This window comes from Macrosteles quadrilineatus, unplaced genomic scaffold (genome assembly GCF_028750875.1).
Source record: "Macrosteles quadrilineatus isolate MER2022 unplaced genomic scaffold, UCM_ALF_1.0 Scaffold_31__1_contigs__length_1484076, whole genome shotgun sequence".
Taxonomy (NCBI): Eukaryota; Metazoa; Arthropoda; class Insecta; order Hemiptera; family Cicadellidae; genus Macrosteles; species Macrosteles quadrilineatus.
In genome coordinates this window covers 917,998-943,553 of record NW_026542624.1, presented here as the reverse complement: position 1 = coordinate 943,553, position 25,556 = coordinate 917,998, and the positions used below count along the sequence as shown (strand labels likewise).

The 25,556-nt window shown below is 35.9% G+C and overlaps 2 protein-coding genes across 3 annotated transcripts in view; one reads left to right on the top strand and one right to left on the bottom strand.

The window, feature by feature from the left end:
* The first annotated feature begins 401 nt into the window (after nt 1-401).
* LOC129005707 (probable RNA-binding protein CG14230) lies at nt 402-23,894 on the top strand. Of its 2 annotated transcripts, none has more exons than XM_054434677.1 (7): nt 402-436; nt 3,280-3,974; nt 12,086-12,262; nt 12,383-12,594; nt 21,774-22,039; nt 22,885-23,088; nt 23,450-23,894. In XM_054434677.1, exons 2-7 carry the CDS (start codon nt 3,333-3,335, stop codon nt 23,632-23,634), a joined length of 1,686 nt encoding a protein of 561 aa, XP_054290652.1. In that variant the 5' UTR covers nt 402-436; nt 3,280-3,332; the 3' UTR covers nt 23,635-23,894. The 2 variants fall into 2 exon arrangements, with proteins under 2 accessions (XP_054290652.1, XP_054290651.1); XM_054434676.1 differs by lacking the exon at nt 402-436 and adding an exon at nt 451-564.
* Nucleotides 23,825-25,556, bottom strand: part of LOC129005706 (nicastrin-like) — a 41,875-nt gene continuing 40,143 nt past the window's right edge. Inside the window, exon 14 of the mRNA XM_054434674.1 lies at nt 23,825-23,932. Within this exon, the coding sequence (XP_054290649.1) occupies nt 23,872-23,932 (61 nt within the window). The 3' untranslated portion in view covers nt 23,825-23,871. The remainder of the gene's footprint in view (nt 23,933-25,556) is intronic.

Here is a 25,556-nt window from a genome sequence, read left to right as displayed (position 1 = left end):
ATGTCATTCGTCAAGCAGAATAATAAAGTCATAGTGGACTGTTTTACCGGTTAGAAATGGAAAACTTAAGCGTTCAAGATGATGCAATTTTCTTCCCACCACTGAAGAAGGGAGTTTGATCACAGAAAGGTGACAAGTTCCACTTCCTCCATACTCGAGATAGTGTATATTTAATCCATGGTAGCATAATACGATAATACTTACTGTAGTCAGAAGTTAAAGGCGGCCGTGGGTCATCTCTTAACCACTAAAGCCATCAGGCTGCAGCTAGGAGGATTAATCCTCCTAGGGCTGCAGTCGAAACAGACCTAGCAGTTTTTTTATTTTTTTTAGTGGCACACTGGTGAACTGGCAGCACTGGCACACTGGCAGCATGCTTGATTTTTTGTCTCTCTCCAATGTGCTGTCTGTCTCCAAATGTTTGTTTTGAATATAGGTTAGAATTTATAATTATTAATTACTATACTATTGGATTTAAATTATATTCCACGTTTTCTCTAAAAATATTGCTCATTCATAGATTAAACAATAATCAGACTTTACTTAGCAAGAAAGGAACCTTAGGTAGTATAGGCTAATCTAGATGTAATTTGCTTAACAATATCACGTCATTTGAACTTAAGTTGGTTTTTGTCTTTATACAGTGTTAATAATATTTCAAAGTTCTGGGACAACTTAAACCTTAGAAAATAAACTTAAATATCTATTAAGTGTAGGTCTTCTCTGTTTAGAACAGAACAGTCTCGATAAACCAGTCTCTTGTAACTTATGCCGTCAGAATATTTTGAAGAGTAATTTTTTCTATGTTCTAGCCTAACTTTAAATTGTATATATAGACCTACTTTTTTATCCTAGTATGGTTCATTTGTCTTTTTGATGAGAAGGAGAAAAGAAAACCATAGGGCCTATGTAAGTTATAGGTACCGGTACTCATAACTTACTTTAATAGCCTACTTTCTTATGAAATGGCGACCATATGACGGTCAGGCAGTTATTGACCATATTGTTTACTACTATCAAGTTATATAGGTAGTTATATAGTTTATGCTTACGTATAGTCAACACTATCAATTGATGATAAGTTATAGGCCATTTACAAAACTCTTTTTACAAATGAACAAAATGATTCGTAACAAGTTACTATCAATTGAAAATATATCCTGTGTAAAAGTGATTTAGAAGCGAACATGCCCACCCCCACGGACCAATGTAACAATCACGCACGGGAAGGGCAGAAACTCAATGATCGAAAGCAGAGTTAACAATTTCACACTGTATTTATTATGTCAAAAGAACAGAAAACCTGTTTGTAATGAGTTTACTGCTATCATCAACTGATGATATAAACCATTAAAGTTAGAAGAAACAATTTAAAAATAAACAAAATGATTCGTAACAAATTACTATCAATTGGAAATAGCCTATGTAAAAGTGATTTAGAAGCGAACATGCCCAACCCCACAAACACCCGCGGGGGAAGGAAAGATACCCCGTAACCGCAGCTCACGGACTCTTCAAACCCGACTCTGACTGACTACACCCAGGTTCGGTGGTCCTACACATCACACAGAATGATGACACCTCATGTCATCAGAACAATCAGGCCATACATTCCATGCCACGATCCAAACAACCGAACGTGATGTAGCAATCTAGCAATGTAGCAACCGGTACTCAATACTTTGTGACACTCAACAAAGTACTTGACTGTCTACAGCCAGTATGTCCTTAACATCTTGACCCTGCTGAAGATAAACATTCATCATTTTGTAGTCAGAGACAATGTACATAGCCACCATACCCGCCAAGCTTGTGACATTGATCTGCCGAGATGCCGCCTAGCCCGCTCTCTGAAGAGTTATCCTCGGTCGGCGATAAGGCTGTTTAATTCCTTGCCGGTTCATGTGCGCAATCTGGACCTTGATGATTATAAGACGGCCCTGCGTGACAGGCTGGTTAATAGGCCTCTTTACAGCCTCGAAGAATTAGGCAACGAGCCACTTTTTAGCCATTGCCACAGTGTAAATAGTATTGTGTAAATAGTATTTTAGTATTTAGTAATCTGACGCAGTCATGCCGATTTCATTGGTCAACGACATAGACTACAAGTATCAAGTAAGTATCAAGTATCAAAACCCCAAATAAATTGCAAGATAATGCTGGCTAGCGGAGTTGCGACCGATTGCCAAACTGACCGATTGCCAATATTAACGGCAATAGCCAAAACTGGGCTTTGGGCTGATTCCCATAAACTAAAAAATACGGTCAATAATTGCCTGACCATCACAACCATACAAATGTAGGTATTTTAAGCCAAGTATGAATAGGCCTAATCTATCCTCTCGTCTAGACTCCAAGAAATGATTGCAACTTTATCAGCTAGCCACACTACTCCGTACTTTACTGCATCTATTTTTAGACAGTCGCGTCTCTGTCCAATAAATTGACCCTTTGGGGTTTTCTTTTGTTTCTTGCAAGACGTCTACTCAGAAACGCCAGTTGTCAGTTTCTAGGGTTGCCATATCACCAGATTTTCCCGTAGATTACAGGATTTTGACGTTCAACATTTTGCTCCGGGGTATTTTCGCAAAAAGTGAGAAATCAGCTCTTCTCTATTATCCACTAAAATACATTAAACGGCACCTTATGAATAAAATAATAATTGATTCGCAAATATCGTTAGTAGGTCCTAAGTTTAATGACTGAAAAATTCAACTCTTGTACTCTTTTTCTAAGTTTACTAACATTTTTTCCCCTTGGTTTTACTTTGGCTAGCAATGTTCTGAGTTTATTACCTGTTTCATTGTTCCCAGACCTTTACTTTGCATTTGCCGGCCAAGATATTCGAGCGGTTACTAACGAAGCTGAACGGAGTCTAGCAGACAGAGAACGTTTTGTTTTCTATAAATTGGTGTAAATACCTGCATATATGTGATCCTCTTTGTAAAAATGCACAGGTATTTACACCAATTTATAGTATTTAAATGCGATCAGGAGGCTAAGATTCAATATAGGCCTAATGAAGTTTTGTTTACGTTATTCAGTTAGGGGTATTTGTTTGTTTTAGTAAGATGTGATGTGGATATCAACTTTGGCTAGCCCGTTAATTTACTAATATAAAAGACTTGTAGAACAACAGCCTGGTTTAAGACAAATCTAGTGTGTCATGAACTCTGATTTTCTCACAACATTATTAGAATCTTTTTGACAATGTCCTACACTTTTCTTCAACCGAGCATGCATCTCAATGTTGACTAAATAAAGACATAACTTTTCCAGGTGAAGCTGAACAAAGAAGACAATACTCGTTGAATCAACTACTACAATAAAAGATGACACTCCAATCAAAAAAACATTATAAGGATAAATCCATTGTACAAAATATAAATGGATTTCCTATGAAACCATTCAAAGGAACAAAATTTCATTTAGGAGATGGTCAAAATACTGATTTACCAACTTTAAAGAAAAGGCCAAAAGCAGGAATTGACCCATCTACTGAATCACAAATGAAGAAAGCTAAAATTGATGATCCCTTAAATGTAATGACCAAACTTGAAGAATTCAGTGATGTTTGGAATGATTGTCCAGATGTTGAAAATCCTAAAAGTGATTTTGAAATTGTTCCATCAGGTAAAAATGTGGACAAAAATTTGAATAGGGAAAATAAATATGAAAAGAAAATGAAAAATTTTGAAGGTTTCAAAACATCTAAGTGGTCTGATCGTTCTGAAGCTAAACAAAATGCACACATGAGGGATGAAGATGGTCATAATAATTTCCACAATTTAAAAAATAAGGTTGAAACAAATAAAATTGCAGCTAAAGAAGAAGTTGCAGTTGTAGAAAATCATACTAAGTCTGAGAAATATGACTCAAAAATAGCAGAAATGAAAAGGAAAAAAGCTGTCCAAGAGCAAAGCCAATTACATGCAGATCAGAAAAACATTATAAAAAAAGCTTTGTCTACACTGGTAAGTTTTTTTTCCAGCAAACTAACATAAGAAAAGATTAAGGCTATAACTAAGTGCTAATTAATGTGCTTTTAAAACTCTATGATATGTAATAAAATAAATCTTTATTAATGAAAATAATGTAAACTTAATCATGATTTTATACATTCTTACTTAGGCCTAGGCTACTTACTCTTTCTTACTCCTGTGGCCATTGTAAACCTTCAGCCTCGCTAACCATGTGTCTCAGAATCCTCTGTCTTGTGCCAGCTACAGGTATGCTCCCATAGCTCCATCGAATCCTGTTTTTATGGAGTACTTTAAGAATTATAAACGGGTGTTTAGAAAAGTAGTTTTTGCAGCAAAAAAGTTGTATAATGTTAATTTGATAAAAGAAAGTGACAATGTAGGGGAGAGGGGGGTAGATTTGAACAAATTTTCAACTTTTATTTTTGTATTTTTTCTGTTTGTTTTTATGTTAATGATATATTTTTTTAAATATCATATAGATCTTTATCTAACTTAAACGACTAACAAAATTCAAAATTTTTAATTTTTTAATAATTTTAATATTTTTTTTCTAAACGTGTTCATTGCGTTCAAATGTGCCCCACACCGGGGCAGATTTGAACAAGCATGGGGCAGATTTGAACAAGCATGGGGTAGATTTGAACAACTGGGTATTTTAACAACAACTGTCAGAAATAAAGTTTATAACAAATTTATTGACTTTCAAAAACATATTATAATGAGGCTACAAAGAAATATTTGACAAATTATACATGTTTACTCAAAAGCAAATCTATGTTGTGCGTTGTGTCTTAAGAGCTTTATACTTAAGAACAATTCTTCTTTTGCAGGAATCGGCAATGGTGAATGGCCCATTACCAATTAACCTGATAGGCCCATAAAAAATAAAATGATTTTGGACAATGTCTGTATCTTCATGGATTGGCCATTCATAGTTATCACCAAGTCCTTGTCTTAGAAATTTTACTTTAGTGAGGCCTTCATCAGGAAAATCAATTATTCTTCCCAAGTACCAGTTTAAGTCATAGAAGACTGCATAGTAGCACTCCAGCAATGGATTGATTTTTCCTGAGCTGTTTTGTGGAAGGTCGCCATCTTCTTCTTCGCTTCCAAATGACTCACAGTAAGGAGAATCGTCACTTTCAGCATAAACAACTTCCTCTTCTGAAAGCTCGGAATCGTCACTCTCTTTCTTCCTTGAAAGTTTTTGTTTTTTAGGCCTCTGTTTTTTACCACAGTTGTTTTGAGAAGCATTCAAGTTCTTTTCATCTAGTATTAATTTTCTTTTGGATTTTAAAGCTTGTTTCTTTTTTAGCTTGGCTTCCTTAGCTGCTTTCAGTTCTTCGAGGCGTCTTTTTTCAGGAGTGTCTGTCCAAATCCTGGATTTGCCCTTTTCTTTTGTTTTTCTTTTAGGATTTTTTAGTGCAGTTTCTGGGTTTGGGAATGGTCTCACCATCTCTGGACCCGGAGATTTTGTAGAGGAGTTGGGCCTTTCAGTTGAACCTGAAGATTGGGTTGGTAGGTCTACCTCAACATTGGAACAGCTTGGCACTGGCTCTGTTTGACCAACAGGTCTACTTGCACCAGACTGGTTTTGTTCTTGGTTTGGTTCCTCTGTTATTACAAAGTCTGCATCTGAAAAAACGCTTCTCGAATAAGGCCAAATTCCACACTCTTTGAAACTTTTAGTTATATTTTGTCTTGTAAAAGCAATGTCAAATGCTTTAGATGCTAACCCAGCAAGGTCATGAATGCTAATTTTTTTCCCTGGGTTATTTACAAGCCAGTCATTTTGTACAGTAGAGAGATGTCTCTTAAAAGGGCCTAACACACATACGTCAAGGGGCTGTAAACGATGGCTACAATGGGGTGGAATTGTAACAATTACAATACCTTTCTCTCTTGCGAACAAAATCACATCTAGGCTGCAATGAGCTTCATGGTTATCCATGATGAGCAGGATGGGCAAATCTTTAGTGCATCGTGTGTGTTCAGCCACATGCTGAAGTACTTTCAAAAATAGGTCACAGGTTATCCACCCACTAGTAGGGGAATTTGCTAAACCCAGGCTACCTGGAACAGCATCATGCATTAGGCTATCATGCATTCTACTCCGGGGAAAAATAAAAACAGGGGGGATTGTATTTCCCGCAGCAGTGATTGTAGCAACCATGGTTACAAGTGAACCTCTTTCACCTGAAACCACTTGTCCAACCTGTTTAGTTCCTTTTTTGGCCACTATATTAGGCGCTTGGACGACAGTCATAATACCTGTTTCGTCCAGGTTCAATATATTCTCAGGCTTGAACTTGTGTTTAGCATACACTTCAGACAAGTTGTTCTGAAATTCTTCAACATTATTTCTGTTAAATGCTAGAGTTCTAGCCAAGCTAGTGTTCTCAGGTTTGCGCAGAGTAAGATTTGGGTGTCTTTTCATATACCCTTTTAACCAATCAATCCCGGCTAACTGATTTTCCTCCCACTTTTGAGGACATCGATTCAAGTAACTGGCGTACCGGTAAGATAATGTTCGGATCATTTTGTAAGTCAACCCATATTTCATTGAGGCACATGTAAGTATATAGTTTTCAAGGAGAATTTCCTGTTCTTTGGTAAACACTTGGTTCACTGTGTATTTAGAACCAAACTTGCTTGCAGAATCCAACAATTCTTGAGGTAATGGATCATCCGGCTGGTTGTCGTCTTCAGCAGCCTTATCTCCTTTCTTCACTTTTTTTAAACGATAAAACAGTGTTGTGTGCTTTATCCCGCAGATCTCTGCAGCTTGGCGGCAAGACATATTATCTTGTAACACCAATTTGATTCCTCTTTGTACATCTTCCTCATTGATTTCTAGGTGGGTATTTTTCTTCTTATAATTTCGAACCATCGTCTAATCCTGGAACAAAACCCACTTAACATTAAAATGTAGCCTATCTTAATTAGCCTAAAGGCTTATGCAGACCACACAACAAAACCTTTAAGGTTTAAAATTGAGCCTGGCTAACAAGGTTAACTATGCTAGGACTACAATTAAATTAGTATTGGCTGATCAAAATTAGGTTATCTGACCTAAGATGCAGCAGGACTAACCTGCCTAATAAAAAAGCATGACTAATAAAATATATGTTTTCAATTTAGAATATTGTTAATTTGGTGTTGTGATACTGATCACAAAACAAATCTTGCATGTCGTCAAATCGATTTGGCTAACTACATTAAATAGGCCAGGTTAGTTGGATTGGTATATGCCTAGGCTATTCAAAACTAGGTTATACTAAGTTAATCTATCTGATCTAAGATCATTGATAAGGTAAAAGTCTACATAGCTACATCACTAAAAGCATAACAAATTAACAAAACAACAACATTTTATATTCAGAACATTGCTATAATGGTATATTTACATGTTCAAATGTACCCCCCGCTCTATGTTCAAATGTGCCCCCAAGTGCAAGTTTTTGGTTTTTAATTATTTTTAATACTGCAGTAAGAGAATTAAACATAATTATTATATAGAAATGTAGGTTAAGAAGTGTACTTACCAATGATTGCAATAGATTAATTCAGAAGGTATTTTCTTTCTTCAAAAACTCTTAAAACTTTGGAACAAAATTATAAAATTTGGAGGTTAGAAATATCACATTTTGCCTCTGACACTAAGAGTGGCAGAAATGGAGGGAAACCAACCCTGCTGAATGACATCATCAACTTGAACACAAAACAGAAAGAAGAAGAAATCTGCTGGCTGTTTTGGAGGGAAATTTGAATCTGTTCAAATCTACCCCGTGTTCAAATCTACCCCCTTCTCCCCTAACTAGAACAACTTGGAATATTGTTAAAAAAAGAGTTAGGGCAATGTGTAGAAGATCAGTCGTGTCCAGAGATTAGAATTAATGGGGAGGTGGTAGCAAAACCAATATCAGTAGCTAACAGTATGAACAATTTGTTTACAAGCGTAGCAAAAGATATTCATTCTCATGTTTCTATTGCAGAATCTGTAAAGAGCGCAAAAAAGGCATCTTTAAAAGTTCCTAATTCTTTCAAGTTTCAACCGGTATCAGAATCTTTTGTCTTTTCATGTATAAAAAAACTCAAAAACAAACCATCCACAGGATGGGACGAAATTCCAGCACATCTTATAAAATCTTTAGCTCCTTGCATCTTAAAACCTTTAACTCATTGTATCAATATATCACTGTTAACAGGCTCTTTTCCAGACAAATTAAAATACGCACAAATCAAACCAGTATTCAAAAAAGGTGACTCCCATGAAATATCTAACTATCGACCAATCGCTCTTTTGCCAGTCATCTCAAAATTGTTTGAAGAGGCTGCTCTATCACAGCTAGTTCCATTCCTTGAAACAAACGAATTACTCAACAAAGATCAGTTTGGTTTTAGACAAAATAGGAGTACCTCAGATGCAGTAGTTGAGCTTATTTCTGATACTGTGGAAGCCCTGGATAGATCCCAGAGGGCAATTGGTGTTTTCTGTGATCTTTCCAAGGCCTTCGACTGTGTGAGGCATGACATTCTTCTGGAAAAACTTAAACTATATGGAATTGTTGGTTCTTCCTTGGCCTGGTTCAAATGCTATCTTCAGGGACGTTATCAACGAGTTGTCATCAAAGATAAATCTAACATTAAAAATTTCTCAAACTGGTGTCCGGTTCTTCATGGCGTTCCTCAAGGGTCTAAAGTTGGACCTCTTCTTTTTATTCTCTACATAAATGATCTAGCTGCCACATTGGATTCCAGAATCGTACAATTTGCCGATGACACTACTGTGTTGGTCAAAGCCCCATCTGTTACCCTAGCGTCTATCAAAGCATCGGAAAATTTGAACAAAATAGAACTTTGGTTAAAACATAATGGTCTTCATCTCAACTGTTCAAAAACACACTTACTTCATTTTCACAATCCACAGTTAAATACAGAAAAGGAAACCATCAGCTTGGATTCTGGGGAACAATTCAAGGCTTCAGAAAACATAAAATTTCTGGGTTTGTATATGAATGAACATTTAAAATGGGAAGAACATCAATTTCAGGTGACTAAATCGTTAGCCAAAGCTTTGTTTGGATTAAGGGTCATCTTCAAAACAACAGGACTAAATGCTGCTTTGACTGTTTACCATTCCTACTTTATGTAAACTGTTAAAACAATCTAAATGTTAAACATTCTGAATTTTTCTGACGCCATTGTATTTCTTAAAGAAATCACAAATAAAGAAAATTGTCTATTGTCTATGTCCAGGGCTTGCTATGGCATTATTTCTTGGGGCAGCTCTCCGATCATAGATGGGTTTTTTATTCTTCAAAAAAAGGCCATGAGAGTTTTAACTGACACTGCACCTCGTACTTCTTGTCGTCCTCTGTTTGTACATTTGAAACTATTAACAATTCATGCTGTGTATATATATCAACTATGTATATTTGTTAAAAAACACTTGACCTCTTTCTCATCACAAAATCACCAACATCCATATAACACTCGACATAGAAACACTCTTTAGTTCCCTATCCATAGAACAGTTATTTATGAGAAAGCACCTTTGTATATGGGTAGGAAGCTATTCAACCACCTCCCTAACCAAATCAAATCGACAGAAAAGATGGATATTTTTAAAAAACTACTTAGGGAACATTTGGAACTACTTTGTCCTTATTCAGTTGATGAATTTTTTTTGTAACTAACTCTTTTTGTTATATTTTAATCTTTCGACCTTATCCATATATATAATTCTGTAAGACCAACTTTTTACCAGAAAATTGTGGACGACTGGTAAGTCGCAGAAAAGTGGGAGGGGTCTTAAATTAAAGGTCTTGACCCCAGGGACTCGGGAAAAATAGCAGAATTCCCATAAAGTTACCAGAAAACGAGATATAACGTAAAATATCCACCATAAGAAATGCATGGGGACTGAAAAACGTCTGCATTCTATCAGCTGTTACTTATTTATTTGCAATGTTTACATTTATTCCGAAAGTCAGTGTGGGTAAATAATGTTTCAAAATGAATTGTATTTATTTTTTCTGTTTTTATTATGAGTGAAGTAACTAGACAGGGTAGGGGAAGACCTGCAAGACGTGGAAGAGTGTCCAGGAATTCAAAAGACTTAAGAAATACAAAAGAGAACGTCATGTAGGGCCTAACTGCGAAAGAAATCCAGAAGCTGTTTTACAACCTGTCTTTAGAAGAACGCTTGAAAATGAGTTGAGTGTTGTTTCTCACAATCTAGGTCCTCTTAAAGCACTTGCATGCATTGTGGCGCATTTCACTTCGCAGAGGATTTCAACGCATGGTGCCACAATGAACATGCCACAACCACAAGTAAATGACCACAACTAAAAGAACTGTTTTTACATGATTCGAACTTCATAAAAAACATAAGGCAAAACAACAGTGCAATGGCTTTTGCTTCGCTTTCCGCTACACGAAAAGAGATTCCGGGAAATGGGCCTTACTGTCTTAAAATTCAGGGACAAATTCATAGATATATTTCTGACTTACTACCACAAAATGGGGAGTTGCCTTCATAATAATTAATAATAATTTTAACCTTTACATTTGGTTCTCAAAGTGGAACCTATAACATAATTCGTAAGATTACAAAACAAATATTCAATTTTAAACTAGAAAAGATGTGAAATAAATGGCTGTATGATTTCAGCTCTGATTCATCGTTCTCCGGGCTCAGGCCAAATTGTGTGCACGTTTCCATTTGTTAATATGCTGTGTTATTGATTTAATCATTATTTTACAATTGTATTTCATTGACACATCAGGAGCAACTAATATACGACTCCAACGGAAGGAAAACCAAGATATAAAACAAGAAACACTGTTAATTTTAAGTAACATAAAATTGACAATTTTAAAAACATACTTCGAATATTTGTCTTTTTATATATGGTGTTTTTATTATAGTCTAATTTAGGGGCTATGGCCCCTCAAAAGGCCACTAGTTTTTTTAATATATTACTAACTACAATGAAATAAAATAAATAATATCATGTATTTTGTTTAAAAAACTGACGTGTCATATGTTTACTGGTGATGTATCACAATTATGTAAATTCTATGTGACAAATAAATATTTCATTTCATTTCATACTCTTTAGGTCCTTTGTTACCTCGTCAATCCATCACATCCTTGGTCTTCCCAATGGTCTCCTGCCCTCCGGAGTACCTCTTATCACTTTCTTTACCATCTCTTCCTCACCTCTGTGTTGAATGTGGCACGCATTACAATAAATAATATTTCATTTCATTTCCTCAACTCCCTATTTTCTCTTATCCTCCACAAGTCTCCGTATTTTACTGGTCCAAAAATCATTCTCAATACCGGTACTTAATTTTCAAGAGTAATAAGTCTTTTTTTATGACTTTTTGGTGAAAGATCAAGTCTCTGACCTGTATAGCACTACAGGTTGCACTATGGTTTTATAGTTTTATAGAATCTTATTTAGGTGGTTTTTGGTAGAAGTTTACTTTTGCATAATTTTATTAAGCTCCAATATGATTTTTCTGCTGCCGTGCGTCTGTTTTGAATTTCAACATCTTTTCTGTTATTGCTTGTGTTTGCTTTGTGGAATCTGCTTTGTGGAAATACTTCTAAAATGGTCTTCTTTATCATCTTTTGTCCACTTATTTTCATGTAGTTTGTTTTACTCTCAGAAAATTCTCGAGGGAAATACATATTTTTTTTTTTTAATTTGGGTAGGAAGATACCTAAATTGTTAAAGTTGTTTCTTTATAAAATCCACTTAATCTCTGATAGATAATGTTAACAACTGGTGGAAAAGAAATTTCAGTGACAATGCTGGATTTGCTCTAAAAACTCTCTTAAGGACAAATTATTTTGGTTAATCAAAAACTGTTGATTTATTGCACAACAAAAACAATGATGCTTTTGTTTAAGAAACAGACAAGAGAGTCTTAACCGTTATGAAAACTGGTTTAAACACTTACATTTGACCCTATTTATTACAAACTACTATAAATATAAGGCGTCATTCATATCTAACTTGATCGGAGTTTTACTTAATAAGGCCTACTTGGTAAATTTATAATCTTACCTCTGTGTTTGTTTTCAGGGAAAGGAACAGGTTAACAAAAAGATCGTTTTCAGTGATGCTGAAGAGTCAGAACCCAAAGTTAGTTTAGAGGGTAAAACAAACAAATTATTTGAAGACGATGACAGTGCATCTGAACAAGAGGTTGATTTCAAACTCAAAGTCAACACTCAGTTTGAAGGAAAGAAAGGTCATAAGGTAAATTTTATACAAATATCAACTTTGTATACAGTGTTTTCACTTGAAAACTGATGTGTAGAGAAAATACAAAGGATTGATAAATCAGACCATCTTGAATATTCTTTTATTTTGTTACAGCTTATGGAACTCCAGTCGAAGTTTGCAAGTGATTCTCGATTTAATTTAGATTCAAGGTTTCACGAGAGTGAATCTGAGAATGAACTGGATGAAGCTCACACTGAAAGTGTAGACATCGAAACTGAAAAGAAGAGACAGCTTGAAATACTGGAAAGCATTGTTAAACAGCCAATCAGGCCATTTTCTGAAGCAAGAAAAATAACTGATGCAAAGTAAGTTGTAATTGTACGAAATAGCAGTTTAAGATATTACTAAGTTGACTCAAGTAGTAAAATTATTGTCTTAACTTAAGTCTTCATCCCCCTCTAAAAGTAGTTTTTTTTTATTATTTAGCTGCTTAAGATATTATTTGTCAAGACTTAATTTGAAAAAGCATTTTCTAGTACCGTAGCCAAAGCCTGTTTAAACTTTAATCATCTTAAATATATATTTTATTGAAATTTTTATAAGACTATTGAAAAAGTTATAAGCCTACAAATAATTTGTAAACAGTTTTTAACAATTTAAGGTAATCAGTTGGTGCAGTTGCTCTTTACTAAATGATAAAAATGATTCAGTCAATAATGTTGGCAGAAACGACTAAATATATTAGAAGGTTTTTGCTTTAAACAAAGCGTGCAGTTGTGTACTACAAGTCGTTCGCAGAATGTCCGGTCATTGTTTACTTCTTGTCTTTGACTTTGACATCGGCACACACTCCAGCACCTTCTTTCTCTAGTCATCGATTGGCATGTGTGTTTCAAATTGAATGCTCTTTAATGTAATGGTTTGTTCCACAATGAACAATGTGAACAGAAAACCAAACGTTAAATTGATTTAAAACAACACAGCCTATTATTTTAACTAGTGTCCCTGTTGCTCGAATTCGAGCAATTGCTAAGTATTACAGGCGTTATTTTAAAACGAACTTCAACCAAGTCAGCAAATATTTGTAGCAAACAGTTTTATTAGCAAACTTATTGACTGTTTACCATTAACCTATGCTCTTCTTCTCACTTTTGATTTCTGACAACAGCTGGAGTTTCATAACAATTTTTGTTTCCCATGTTAATCTTATGGAGAAATAAGAAACTTTAAAGGGCTCCAGGGCCTCACTCTCTCATTATTTCCATAAAAAGAAAGTTTCCTGCACAACTTCACGCTACGCTCTTTCCAATGACACCAAAAACATGACAATCGGTTCAGTAGTTTCGGAGGAGAAATTGTCACAAAAGATTTGCTTGCGTATTAAATAAGTACTGTGCGGCTCAATGCCCCGCAAAATATATGAATTTATAAAACAAATTCATCATGTTATATATTGACTCGATGTCGAAAATTAAATACAGTAATAATAAAGCCTTAGAAGGGAAGCAGTCCAGCCATTTTCTAGCTGTATGTGTATTATATTTAGTAAATGAATAAGTGTTCAAGTATGTAATAGGGTAGTTATTTAAAGATTTTTAAAACACATTTAACAAAACATTTGATCATATCAAACAAATAGGCCTATGTAGAATATTTTGATGGTCATAAAAATGCTGCAGAAAACACACTTTTAAAAATAAACACTAAAAAACAGTATTTTTATCACAAAAGCACTTCCATGAATACTACGATTTTAGTCTTTATGTTACCTTCAGCAAGATTACCCTGGTCAGAGTTTTCCGTAACGAATATGCGTATCCTATTAAAATATGTAGCCTTACTTAAAACAACATATACTATAGTTGCTCATGACTGAAATTCAGGCCCACTTTTATAAACGGGCAGACTGGGCATATGCCCAGGGGCGCCGGTGGTTGAGGGGCGCCTGAGGGGCACCCTCAACTACCGCCCCCACTAGGAAAAACTGGTTTTGATCAGCCGGGATTTCAAAAATATAATGGGTGTTTTCAACTTGTAGTTAAGTGATTTTCCCTTTTTGAAAAAGTAAAAAAATACAACAAAATTTAAAATACTCGACCTTCACATTATACCTCGTGTAGTCAGGGAAAGGCAGGCAGCAGTGTGAACTGGGCGCACTCACTTTACTAGTAAGTACTATCAGAGGCAGGGCAGTAGGCCTGCATGGTGGAAGGAAAATACATAGATGTACTATTCCCGTCATATGCTGACGTCACTCAGATTGCAAACACTATTTTACCATTTAGGAAAATTATAAAAATAATAACAATCAAATCAAAACAAATATATACAATAATTAAGTAATATGGGTTGGGTAATATGGCAATACACCAGCTGATTTTTTGTTTGCAATTTGGGTGACGTCAGCAAATGACGGGAATAGCACACCTATGTATTTTCCTTACACCATGGTAGGCCTGTAGACTACAGCTGTTGATGTGCCCCTCCTCTCCCTACCACCCACCATCGCCACACCCACCCCCATGCACAAGTCACAACTTACCGCGCGGCGCCAGTCAGTACAGTACTGCTTATGCTTAGTCAGTAGTCAGTAGGTTGTGTTCGTGTTGTGCCTGCTGCACAGTCATAAAATCAGTCACAACACAACCTAAACTGTGACGGTCACTAGTCAGTGTTGACACTCACACTGCAGTTAGTGAACCAGTAATAAATAAATAGAAGTGTGATACAAGTAGGACTATAAACAGTGAAAAATGCATAAAAACCTAGTGGAGCCGAGAACCGCAAGCGGTTGGCTCAAAGAAAAGAAAGTCAAGAAGTATTTTTAAAGAAAGTGAAGTGTACTAACCAGTTTTTCCACTGATTCTGAATTGAAAACTCCCTCCCGAAACGAAACTGGTAAAAAAAAACACGCTAATGTATAAATATATATATGCATAGGCCTATATAGTAGAACCAAAGATAAAACATACTCCCTTAGTAGAAAACCCCGTTCAATACATGTGGAATGAACTGCACACTGTACTGTACTGAACAGTAATCAAATCATTCAAATCACTACGTAGTGCATTAAGCTATTGGCGCAGGGCAAGAGGCATTCGCATATAGGAACTGTCAAGATCATTGCACTCACCCCAACCCACCTGCTGTAGATTTCGGCGAACTGATGAGTCAACCACCTTCCCTCTTCCCCTCCCTACACGGCTGTGGTCAAAACCATTTTAGTTATGTATATATAAGGGGGGGGGCGCTGCTTCTGGGTTTGCCCAGGGCGCCACTGACCCTTAACGCGGCCCTGCTGAAATTGGTCTGGGTAAGAACAGTGCTGCTCTTTAACTAAAGGGCTTGTGCTGCAAATGCTAAAGATAACAAAAATTAGCATTGTTCCATTTTTAAAAGGCAAGTTTGAAACGACGGGCACATTTTTATCCTCGAAATCAAAACATGTCCCCACTCACTTGTTCCAGTTAAGACTTTACATTCTATTAAGTTGTTAACCATTCTGATCACATGAAACCTTGTGCCATTAATGAGGCCCTTTTTTATGTACACAGAGGATACGCGTCCGGTAACCAGACGTGGATTAGGCGTCCGGTAGTGACGTCACCGGGTTGTGGGGTCCCAGAACGAAATTACCACAACAATACGATGATTGGCCAGCGTTGTTCGTGGTGTAGTGGATAGAGTGCTCGGCTGATATCCAAGAGGTCCCTGGTTCGAAACCCATCGGTTTCTTTAACTTTTTGTCACAGATTTTGCTTTGAATGTAATTTCTTCTTAACTGTACATCTTTTGTTAGAACTTTTGGAATTTATAATTTTATGTCATGAAGAGAATTGGACCTTCATTTGATTTTTTTCATTATCAGCAAGTTTGGTTGGTTAGGTTAGGTTATGACAGTAACTGCCGGACGCCTAATCCACGTCTGGTTACCGGACGCGTATCCTCTGCGTTTTATGTATTAATAGGTACTTACGTATTAAACGGAGGCCACCATTACGAAACGCGCCGCGGCACTTATAGAGGGTTAAATTGTTATAGATGTTGTAGTACAACTATTCTAGTATTGTTGTGAGTCGAGCGTTATCAAATGAGTCATGTGTCTACTCGCAGAATCCCCTCCAAGTAGGCCAAGGTCAGGGTCGTTGACCGGAGCGCGCGCCATTACCTGTCATCGCCTGTCACTGAGTCTGGTCAGCTATATCAGTTATAAAATTAAACTATCATAACCTAACCTAACCAACCAAACTTGCTGATAGTGAAAACATCGAATGAAGGTTTACTAATAATCAGTATTATCATAGCTAAGTTAAGAAACTGTAGGTTAGGTGGCCTCCGTTTAATACGTAAGTACCTATTAATATTCCTCATAAATAAAACCACTGCCCCCTTTTATTGGTAATCAGTGTCTTGGCAATCCACTGACCTCTATATTTAAAAACTCAGTTGGATTTTCTAGATGGGTGTCTCCGCCTTCATCCGTTTTCGAGGACCCACTCTTCTTCCCATTGTCATAGGCTACTGACAATTAATTACCTGACTTGTCAAGTTTATGTAGTAACTAATTAACACGTTCACTGCGTTACGAGATCCCGGGGTCTCGTATCGCACCTAGCCCGTGGTGCGGGACCGACAACTTGCTATTTTTCCGTAAATTACGACATTGATATTTTGACCTACGATTATCGTAAATAAATGAAACTTGTACATAAATAATGTAATTTTATTGCTGAAACAGCTGGCATTCATGAAACAAACGAGATACATAGATCTCGTAACGCACTGAAGTAATAAACCTTTACTTTATTACGATACGAGACCTCTGGATCTCGTATCAAAAATAGTTGCTCCAAGCGCCACAGGTGGCGATAGTAGTCTAACATCAACAGAGAGCGCTAGGGTTATTTGTTGGTATATTGAAAGCTAACCTAATCATTGCGTTTTAGTGTGGTTAACTGTGTGTACACTGTTTATTGAGTTTTTGTAAGTATGTTTTCGTCCGATGAGGACAACCCTGACGACCCTCAAGTCCCTGACGATCCTGCTAAGGTGTACAATACGCGTAAACGACCAAAACTTATTGTTGTGAATGCCAGTAATAGTGCTTTCTTGGAACAACTGGTTACGGAAGGATTGGATGGGCCGGTACCTAGTAGTGCATTATCCGAAAGTAGTGACGATGAGCAAGAACTATGTGATTTCGATGGAAGCGATATTGAAGATCCTGACTATGTACCATCATCGGACGATGCTTCGTCAGGTGGCGATGGAGAAAACGATGAAGATGACAACTGCGAGATGGATGTGACAGCGATGACGGATGGGAGAACATTTCGTCAAGATTGTGACCAACGCCGTAAACTAACCGGCAGACATCTTGTCAACCACACACTCGGCGGAGGCGGAGACGATTGGACAATGGGCGAAGGCGGGGACGACGGAGCAGTCGGCGGAGGCGGGGACGATGGAACAGTCGGCGGAGGCGGCGAAGATGGAACAGTTGGTGGACGAGGTGAGGAAGATGGAACAGTCGGTGGAGGTGGTAGGGGCACGATCACGACCTCAGGTGGTACCAGCACATCGGAAGGACCTGACATAAACCAATTCGGGTGCTGTTGGGTCGAAGACAAATCACCTTTTACTTTACCTGAGACAGTTTATTTTGAAGAGTTTTGTGGAAATTCAAAAGTGAACATTAACGTTGACAACCCGGCTTCACCTATTGATATTTATCTCCACTTTCTAGACGAAGAGCTCTGGGACTACATGGCCCAAGAAACAAACAGGTATGCTATTCAATTTTTATCATCTAACCAACCTTCTGCAAAATCAAGGTCTAATGATTGGCTTCCCACAACATCTGCTGAAATGAAAAAATTCGTAGGTATTATGATTTGTATGGGCCTAGTTCAACTGCCGCACATCAATTTGTATTGGTCTAAGAATCCGTTATATGGAAACCCGTTGATTAAACAAACCATGACGAGAGACCGCTTCTTGTTGATAAAGAAGTTTTGGCATTTTGTGAATAATGAACGGATTCCTGCCCAAAATGACCGTTTAGCTAAGATAAGAGTAATTGTGAATTACCTCAACTCAGCATACATGTATGCGTTGGAACCTGGCAAGGATCTTGTAATAGACGAAACAATGATACCATGGCGAGGGAGGCTTGTTTTCAAACAATACATAAAGAATAAGGCCCATAAGTATGGAGTGAAAGTGTATAAGCTGTGTACAGTTGACGGCTATACACTTAAAATGATTTTGTATGCTGGGAAGAGCACAAACAGCCCCCATGGGCACACCTATGATGTGGTTTTAGATCTAATGGGGGATTTTGAAAGTGACGATGTCCTGATTGAAGGATTTCTCAACAAAGGAAGGACCTTAATAACTGACAACTTTTACACTGGCATACCCATCGTCGAAAAACTCCTAGAACTGAAAACGAGGATGTGTGGAACAGTAAATGTGAACAGAAAGGGATTGCCTAAAGGATTGAAAACTAAGTTGAAAAGGGGCCAATGCATTGGATTTAAGTGCCAGCATGGTACGAAAGTGGTAAAATGGACGGACAAAAGAAACGTGACAATGGTGTCATCATCCCCTAATCATGACAGTACCCTAGTAAATTCAGGGAGAAGAAATAGAACAAATGAGCCGATACTGAAACCTAAGTGTGTGCTTGACTATAATAACGTGAAGAAGGGAGTTGACTACAGTGATCAGATGTCGTCATACTACACAACGTTACGAAGAAATCTCAAGTGGTATAAAAAAGTTGCCCTTGAGCTCATCACGGGAACCACATTGGTGAACTCGTGGGTTATTTACGGGAAGCTGAACAACGACAAAATGCCTATGCTTAAGTTTAGGGAATCAGTTGCTTTAAGCCTAATGGGCCTGGACGAGGCTCCTGTAAGACATATGACACCACCACAAAGAAAGAGGCCAGCTCATTCTCTCAGCAAATCAGAGGGTGAGGGAAAGAAGAAAAGGCGTCGTTGCAGGGGATGCTATGAGAAACTAAGGAAAACATCCTCTTCAAGAGAGGCTGATAAGAAAACCAAAACAGTGAACACCTTCTGCAAAGACTGTCCAGACCAACCCTTTTTTTGCCTGGAATGTTTCAATGAGAAACATGTGTAATTTTAATTTTAGTATTCAGTGTCTTTGAGAACATCAACATTTTATTCGTATGAAAAATATAAGAATCTTGAAAGGCTTATTTGACAAAATATTTTATTACTACAGTATATTTGTTTAGATATTTTCATTCAACACTTAAAACATTGGAATTTTTATTTTGTATAATAATATTACACATTTTTACTATATTGCAATCCATGTTTTAAAATTGTAATGGAATAAATAATGTGCAAACATATTATTCATTTATAATTTTTTAACCTAGAATCAGCCATGAGAAAACGTATTATTATAAAAAGTTTAATTTTATATCTATAAAGTGATAAAATATTAATTTTATTGCAGTCGATTATTGTAAATAAATAGAAATCACATGTTTTATTGTAAATAAATACAAATAAATTATGAAGTATTACAAATGTGCGATACGAGATCTCGGGGTCTCGTACAATGACGTCATATTCAGTTCCTGGGCTGGCTGAAGATTGTCAACATTGTACTGGTTCAAATAAACAAACACAGAGCGCCCACTCTCCATTTATTTTGAGGTTATGATGCGCAAAAGATTACTGCGCAACGTAATCTCAGGGTCTCGTATCGCACCTGGGTAATCATAGCGGACGAGACCTATAGATCTCGTAACGCACCAGTGTAATAATGCGGGAAAATATATAACGCAGTGAACGTGTTAATACTGTTGATTTATAAAGAAAATTAGATAAAAGTTACTTGGTTTGGTGCTTTCATAACTGCAAAATACACCTACAAGTAAAAAAGAATCAAGTTATTGATTTAAAAAAATATGTTTGTGTAATAACACTAATCACATCACATGAAGTAGATGATTTGTTTGATTTGTCGATCAGCTGTTCAGTTTCAAATGAATTAATAATGTCAAAGATTTGTGATTTTAAATACATAAATTATTATAGTAAAGATTTCTTAATCATGGTAACTTATTCTCAACTAAATTGTACTATTCCCAGCATTAAAATAAAGTAGTAAGATCCATTATGGGTAAACTCTAAGGTACACAATCCTTGATTGAAATGTAGTATACATCAAAAGTCATAATACACAACAATTATTATGTAGTAGACTTTGACTATTTTCAAGTAACAAACATATGTTTCTGTAAATAAAAATTATCTAACATGTTATCCTTATGGAGAAATACGAAACTTTAAAGGGCCCCAGGGCCTCTCTCTCTAATTATTTCCCTAAAAAGAAAGTTTCCTGCACAACTTCACGTTACGTTCTTTCCAATGACACCAAAAACATGTCAATCGGTTCAGTAGTTTCGGAGGAGTAATTGACACAAAAAACCTGCTTGCGTATTAAATAAGTATAGATTTCAGACTATTAGAATATAAAATTATAGAATAACATTGTTTAAGAATGAAATAATATGTAAATAACTAAGTTCAACCAACAAATTAATAGAAAATAGGCCTAGTTATAATAAAGCGTACTGGTAGGCCTATATTATGGAGTCAATTTTTTTTGTTATTGGTCATGGTTTTGTTGTATGATAAAATATGATAGTGTGTAGCATTAAACATGAAACAACATTTCATCTTTATAAGTAGTATATCAGCTGAGGCAGATATTATAAACACACTTGGCCACAATTGTTTTGTAAGGCTGAATCGCTCTATGGTTGACTCTCTAAGACAATATATATAATCTGAATAGGTATAGCAGTAATTCCAGTTATATGAGAATGAGAACGATATGTTCAATGGTAGATAAGTTCGGTGCTCTATAGGCTCGTTCATACTTGGTATTCATTAAGGTACTTACGATTTTTTTTAAATAGTGTGCATAATGACCCTGCAAAACACAACTAGTCCGCAGGTGATGAAGACTCTTAGGACATTTAATCAGTCAGCACACTGAAGCTCTTCAGGTTGTTATTATGCTCTCTGTTTTATTGTTAATGGTTTTTATTTCTATTTAATCTACTACTATAAAAAATAAGGTTTATAATAGGACAAAATATCAGCTTTATATTACATTAAATTTGTCTCAGAGTTTATCCCATTCTAAAGAAACTCCTTAAATTGTCAGCGATTTGTTTTTTTAAAATTCAAAATAATCCCGGTCATGGTATCGCAGCAAAATTGCTAACATAGAAACATAATTTGTAAATGATTAATGTGTTCAATAAGTTACTGACTGTTTTTCACTTTTGGTTCAGAGGAAAGTTTGGTTCTCAGCCCAGTTGGCATATTTTTAATTTTATGATAGCTATAAACACATAGGTCAGTTTCAAGAGTAATAGAATTTGCGCGTTTTGAAAATAATTGAGCATAAACCTGTTTAAAAATTGAAGTTAAAGTAGACCAATTGCTGAGAAAAAAATACCAACTGATCCATGTTATTCTTACAGATCTGATGGATCTTTAATGGTAAGATTTGACCCTACAAGAGAAGATCACCAAAAATATTTATTAAAACCTCAAAAACCTTCTGAGGATAAGGAACCACAAGATAAAACGAAAAAGTCAAAGAAAGAACGTAACACTTTACTAAATGAAGAGAGTAGACCTCAAGTATCCAAGGAGAAGGTGTATGATGTGAAAGAAGATTTAAAAGAGGTTCTTAAGCAAGGCAACAAATCTGATTTCAGCCTATTAAAGTTGTTTGGATCTAAAGGTTTGTAATATGCTGGATTTAATTTTAAGTCATTTAATACCTGGGCATTTGCAGTTTTTACCTATCATGTTGATTAGATTATCTGTTGAACCAATAATAAGATATTTTAAATATGCTAGAGCCATAACTATTGGCAAAAGCATCGAATGACACATTTTGTATTACTGTACTCTTAAATTGTTGTTAATATATACAGTACGCTCTCGATTATCCGAGCCTCGGTTATCTGATCCATGGGTTATCCTAGGTAGTTTTAGGCCTAAATACATATATTTTTATTTTCAGACAGAATGAATAATTACGTAATTTGTTATTTCTTAAAATTTATACTTTAAATAATTATAATAGTTGTTATTTTAACGTAAAAATGATCCGCAATAACCTAGGAAATGAAAATCGCACACAGTACTTGCATTGTACTCGTTTGGCCGCCATTTTTGGTTAGCTAGACAACAAACGTCTGAAAGAAAACGTCAACAAAAGCAGTTAGCATATCTGCTCGGGCATTGTCACCTTGTATCGCAATTTTGTCGTGTTTGTCATTACAATGTTTTAATATTGACTTGATTGTGTCTGCCTTGGTTTTTGACTTCTTAATGTGGTAGTGGTACGGTAATCCCTAACCTTAAAAATCTAAGACACCTCCGTGTTATCCGAGATTTTTGGTAACCGAGGTAGTCTCGGTCCCAACATCCTCCGTTTATCGGGAGTGTACTGTACTGTGAAAACATGTCAATCCTACAATATTTGTAGATGATCCTAAGTTTCAATAACTTTAACCCTAAATTGTTCGAGGATGACCATTATGATAGTAATATATACATATTTAATTTGTCATTCTGTAGATGAGGATACAAATACACAACAACAATCTGGAAGTGAAAGTGTAAAGAAATTAAAGTACGCTACAAAAAATCCATTCAAATACGACTCGAGTGAATCTGACTCCGAAGAAGAAGAAGAAAAGGTCAAAAGCTTGAAAACAAAACCTACCATTCCCTCTTGGAAGACAACATTCTTTTTTACTGAAAATGACTCTCGACTAAAGGGTAAGGCTTTTATTTTTGTTTGTCCTTAAACTCATTTGTTTGTCACAAAAGACCTACCGTAATGGCATGTGCAAAATATGTTAAAAACAATGTAACATCATATCGTAACAGTGTTAAGTGATATGGGACTGTCAATGGTGACCGAAGTGTTAGATAATGCAGTCAGTTGGTTGTTCTGAACCTACCACTTTATTCACTGTTGCAACTGTTGTTGGCATTCCTTCATTCAAATGTTTTTTTATAGACTAAGTGTTATGTATTTTAAAATTATTAGTGTACAAGTGATTTTTAGTTTAGACAACGTTGCATGGTAATCATATAATTATAGACAATAAGTAAAAAATTTGTTTTTTTTTTGCAGAAGCAGAAGAATTTTTAAAACTGCCCGAAGAACATGAGGGTGACCAAGAGTTTGCTGAAAAGCGTAAAATGTTAAAAGACTTCATACGTCATAAAGTGAAGAACAGCAACCGCAAAAAAGATCCTTTCAAGAAAAAACTTGGTGGAGGAAGTAAGAAATCATTTCATAAAAAGAAAGGGAAGTAATACCTCCCACTGTGCAAATTTATAAAATGATTTAAGTTGTATATTTTTTATACAGATTGTTATGTTTTATACTTTGCCGACTGAACCAAATGTGGAAATGTACATAAATTATTTGTATAAAATAAATCAAATATATCATTATAACACTTTGTGTATTTCCAATGGTAATTTTTGCTTTATCTACATTTACATAATTAACGACAACATTAAAGTCTTAGAGATAAAAAATGCAATTCTTCAAAAGAACTCTTCAGCCTCACAATGTGTTCTCTCTATTCCTTTCTCTTCTTTTTTGGGACTGTAAAAACAAAAAATAAATAGTTATTATTTGTTTAACTAGTGAGCAAAGTCTACACTCGAGAGATATATTTAATGTTTCTCGAGTGCAGCAAGGTCATTTGCGCTCGTGATACACATTATATTTTTCCTACAGTCACTATAAAGCTCCCCATACACGGGCGAGCATGTTCGCAAGCATGTTGGCGAACATGCTCGGTGTCAAGAGACGGATGAGCATGCTCGAGAACATGCTCGCCGCTACCGCCCAGTAGGCCTACTCTTGCTTCTCTTGAGCTGTGACAGTCAAGTTGTGTTTATTTATTTAAATTTAATATTAAATTAATTTATTTTGATCAAATTCAAATGGATGCTAATGCAGTTGTGGCCATTTGTGGTGACTATATTATGGCGACGAGCCGAGACCAACATGTTCGCTGATACGAATTCTCGCGGATCCCACACACGAGTGAGCATGTTTGCCGCCAACACCGTCACGAGCATGCTCGCCCGTGTATGGGGGGTTTTAAGCATATAAATAATTAGTGTTTCAAACACTAAACACGATTTTAGGTTAGGTTAAACCCAAGTGTTGAACGGAATGGGAAACACTGCACCAGCTGATTGTAGTCGTATTATCTTTAAGTGTTACTTCTTTTCAAGAGTACACAAATAGTAATAATCAGTATAAACAGAGTAAACAAGTATTGAAGACTTAATCACGTTTGATTGTTTTGTAACTTACTTACACAACAAGAAAAAAAATAGTTTGTATGCTCTTTCATAGGTACTTCTTTCTTGATTTTTCAGGTAACAGGTTTAATGAAACATGTTTTGCAGTTTCTGCCATTTCTTTTGGTGTACACATATATTCACTGAGTTCATTATTTTTAAACATGTTAGGCCCACTTATAATTATTCTTTCAAATACTACACTTTAGGTTATGTTCAAACCAAGCAAAGAACAAAAATAGAATATAAACACGAAATGACAGGTTAAATCAAATTATCAATTGTCAATCAGCTGATCATAGTAGTAGTATCAGTGTTGCCAACCTATTTCTAAGCGCACAGATTACTAATGAAACCACGCTGTTTTGTGTTGTTTGGTTGGAATACTGGTGTGCGCTAAAGTATAAACGGTGTGACAAAGTAAGTAGGCCTAAATGCAGCAATTAGCAGCTTTCTGTTCTATAATCAGTGCAAGGAAGCCAACTTTTATGGGTGACAGTAGAAAAATTAATAAGTTAGCATACATTTTATCAGTGTTGAGAACAAAATTCCTTTCTAGTATACTTAGTTCAAAAGTTGTAGTAAAATACTTTAAAACTAAACTGTCTGATTGTTTAAAAATATGGGAAAATATGCCCAATCATGTAAATTTTTCCATTGAAAATTTTATGATTTTTAAAATTTTTTAATAAAAGATAAATGTGTTATTTACCAATATGACCAAAGTTTCACACAGGGTGAGAAAAGCTAAGTAATGTGAGATTAACCCATTGGTACCGACTTACGAGCATTACTCGTACGGCAGCTGCAGGCTGACTTACAAGTGCCACTTGTGTCGCCGCCACTAGTTATTTTATTATTATTTTCCCCCTTTTTAGTTAATTCTTACTTTTATGAGGTTAATAAATATCTTG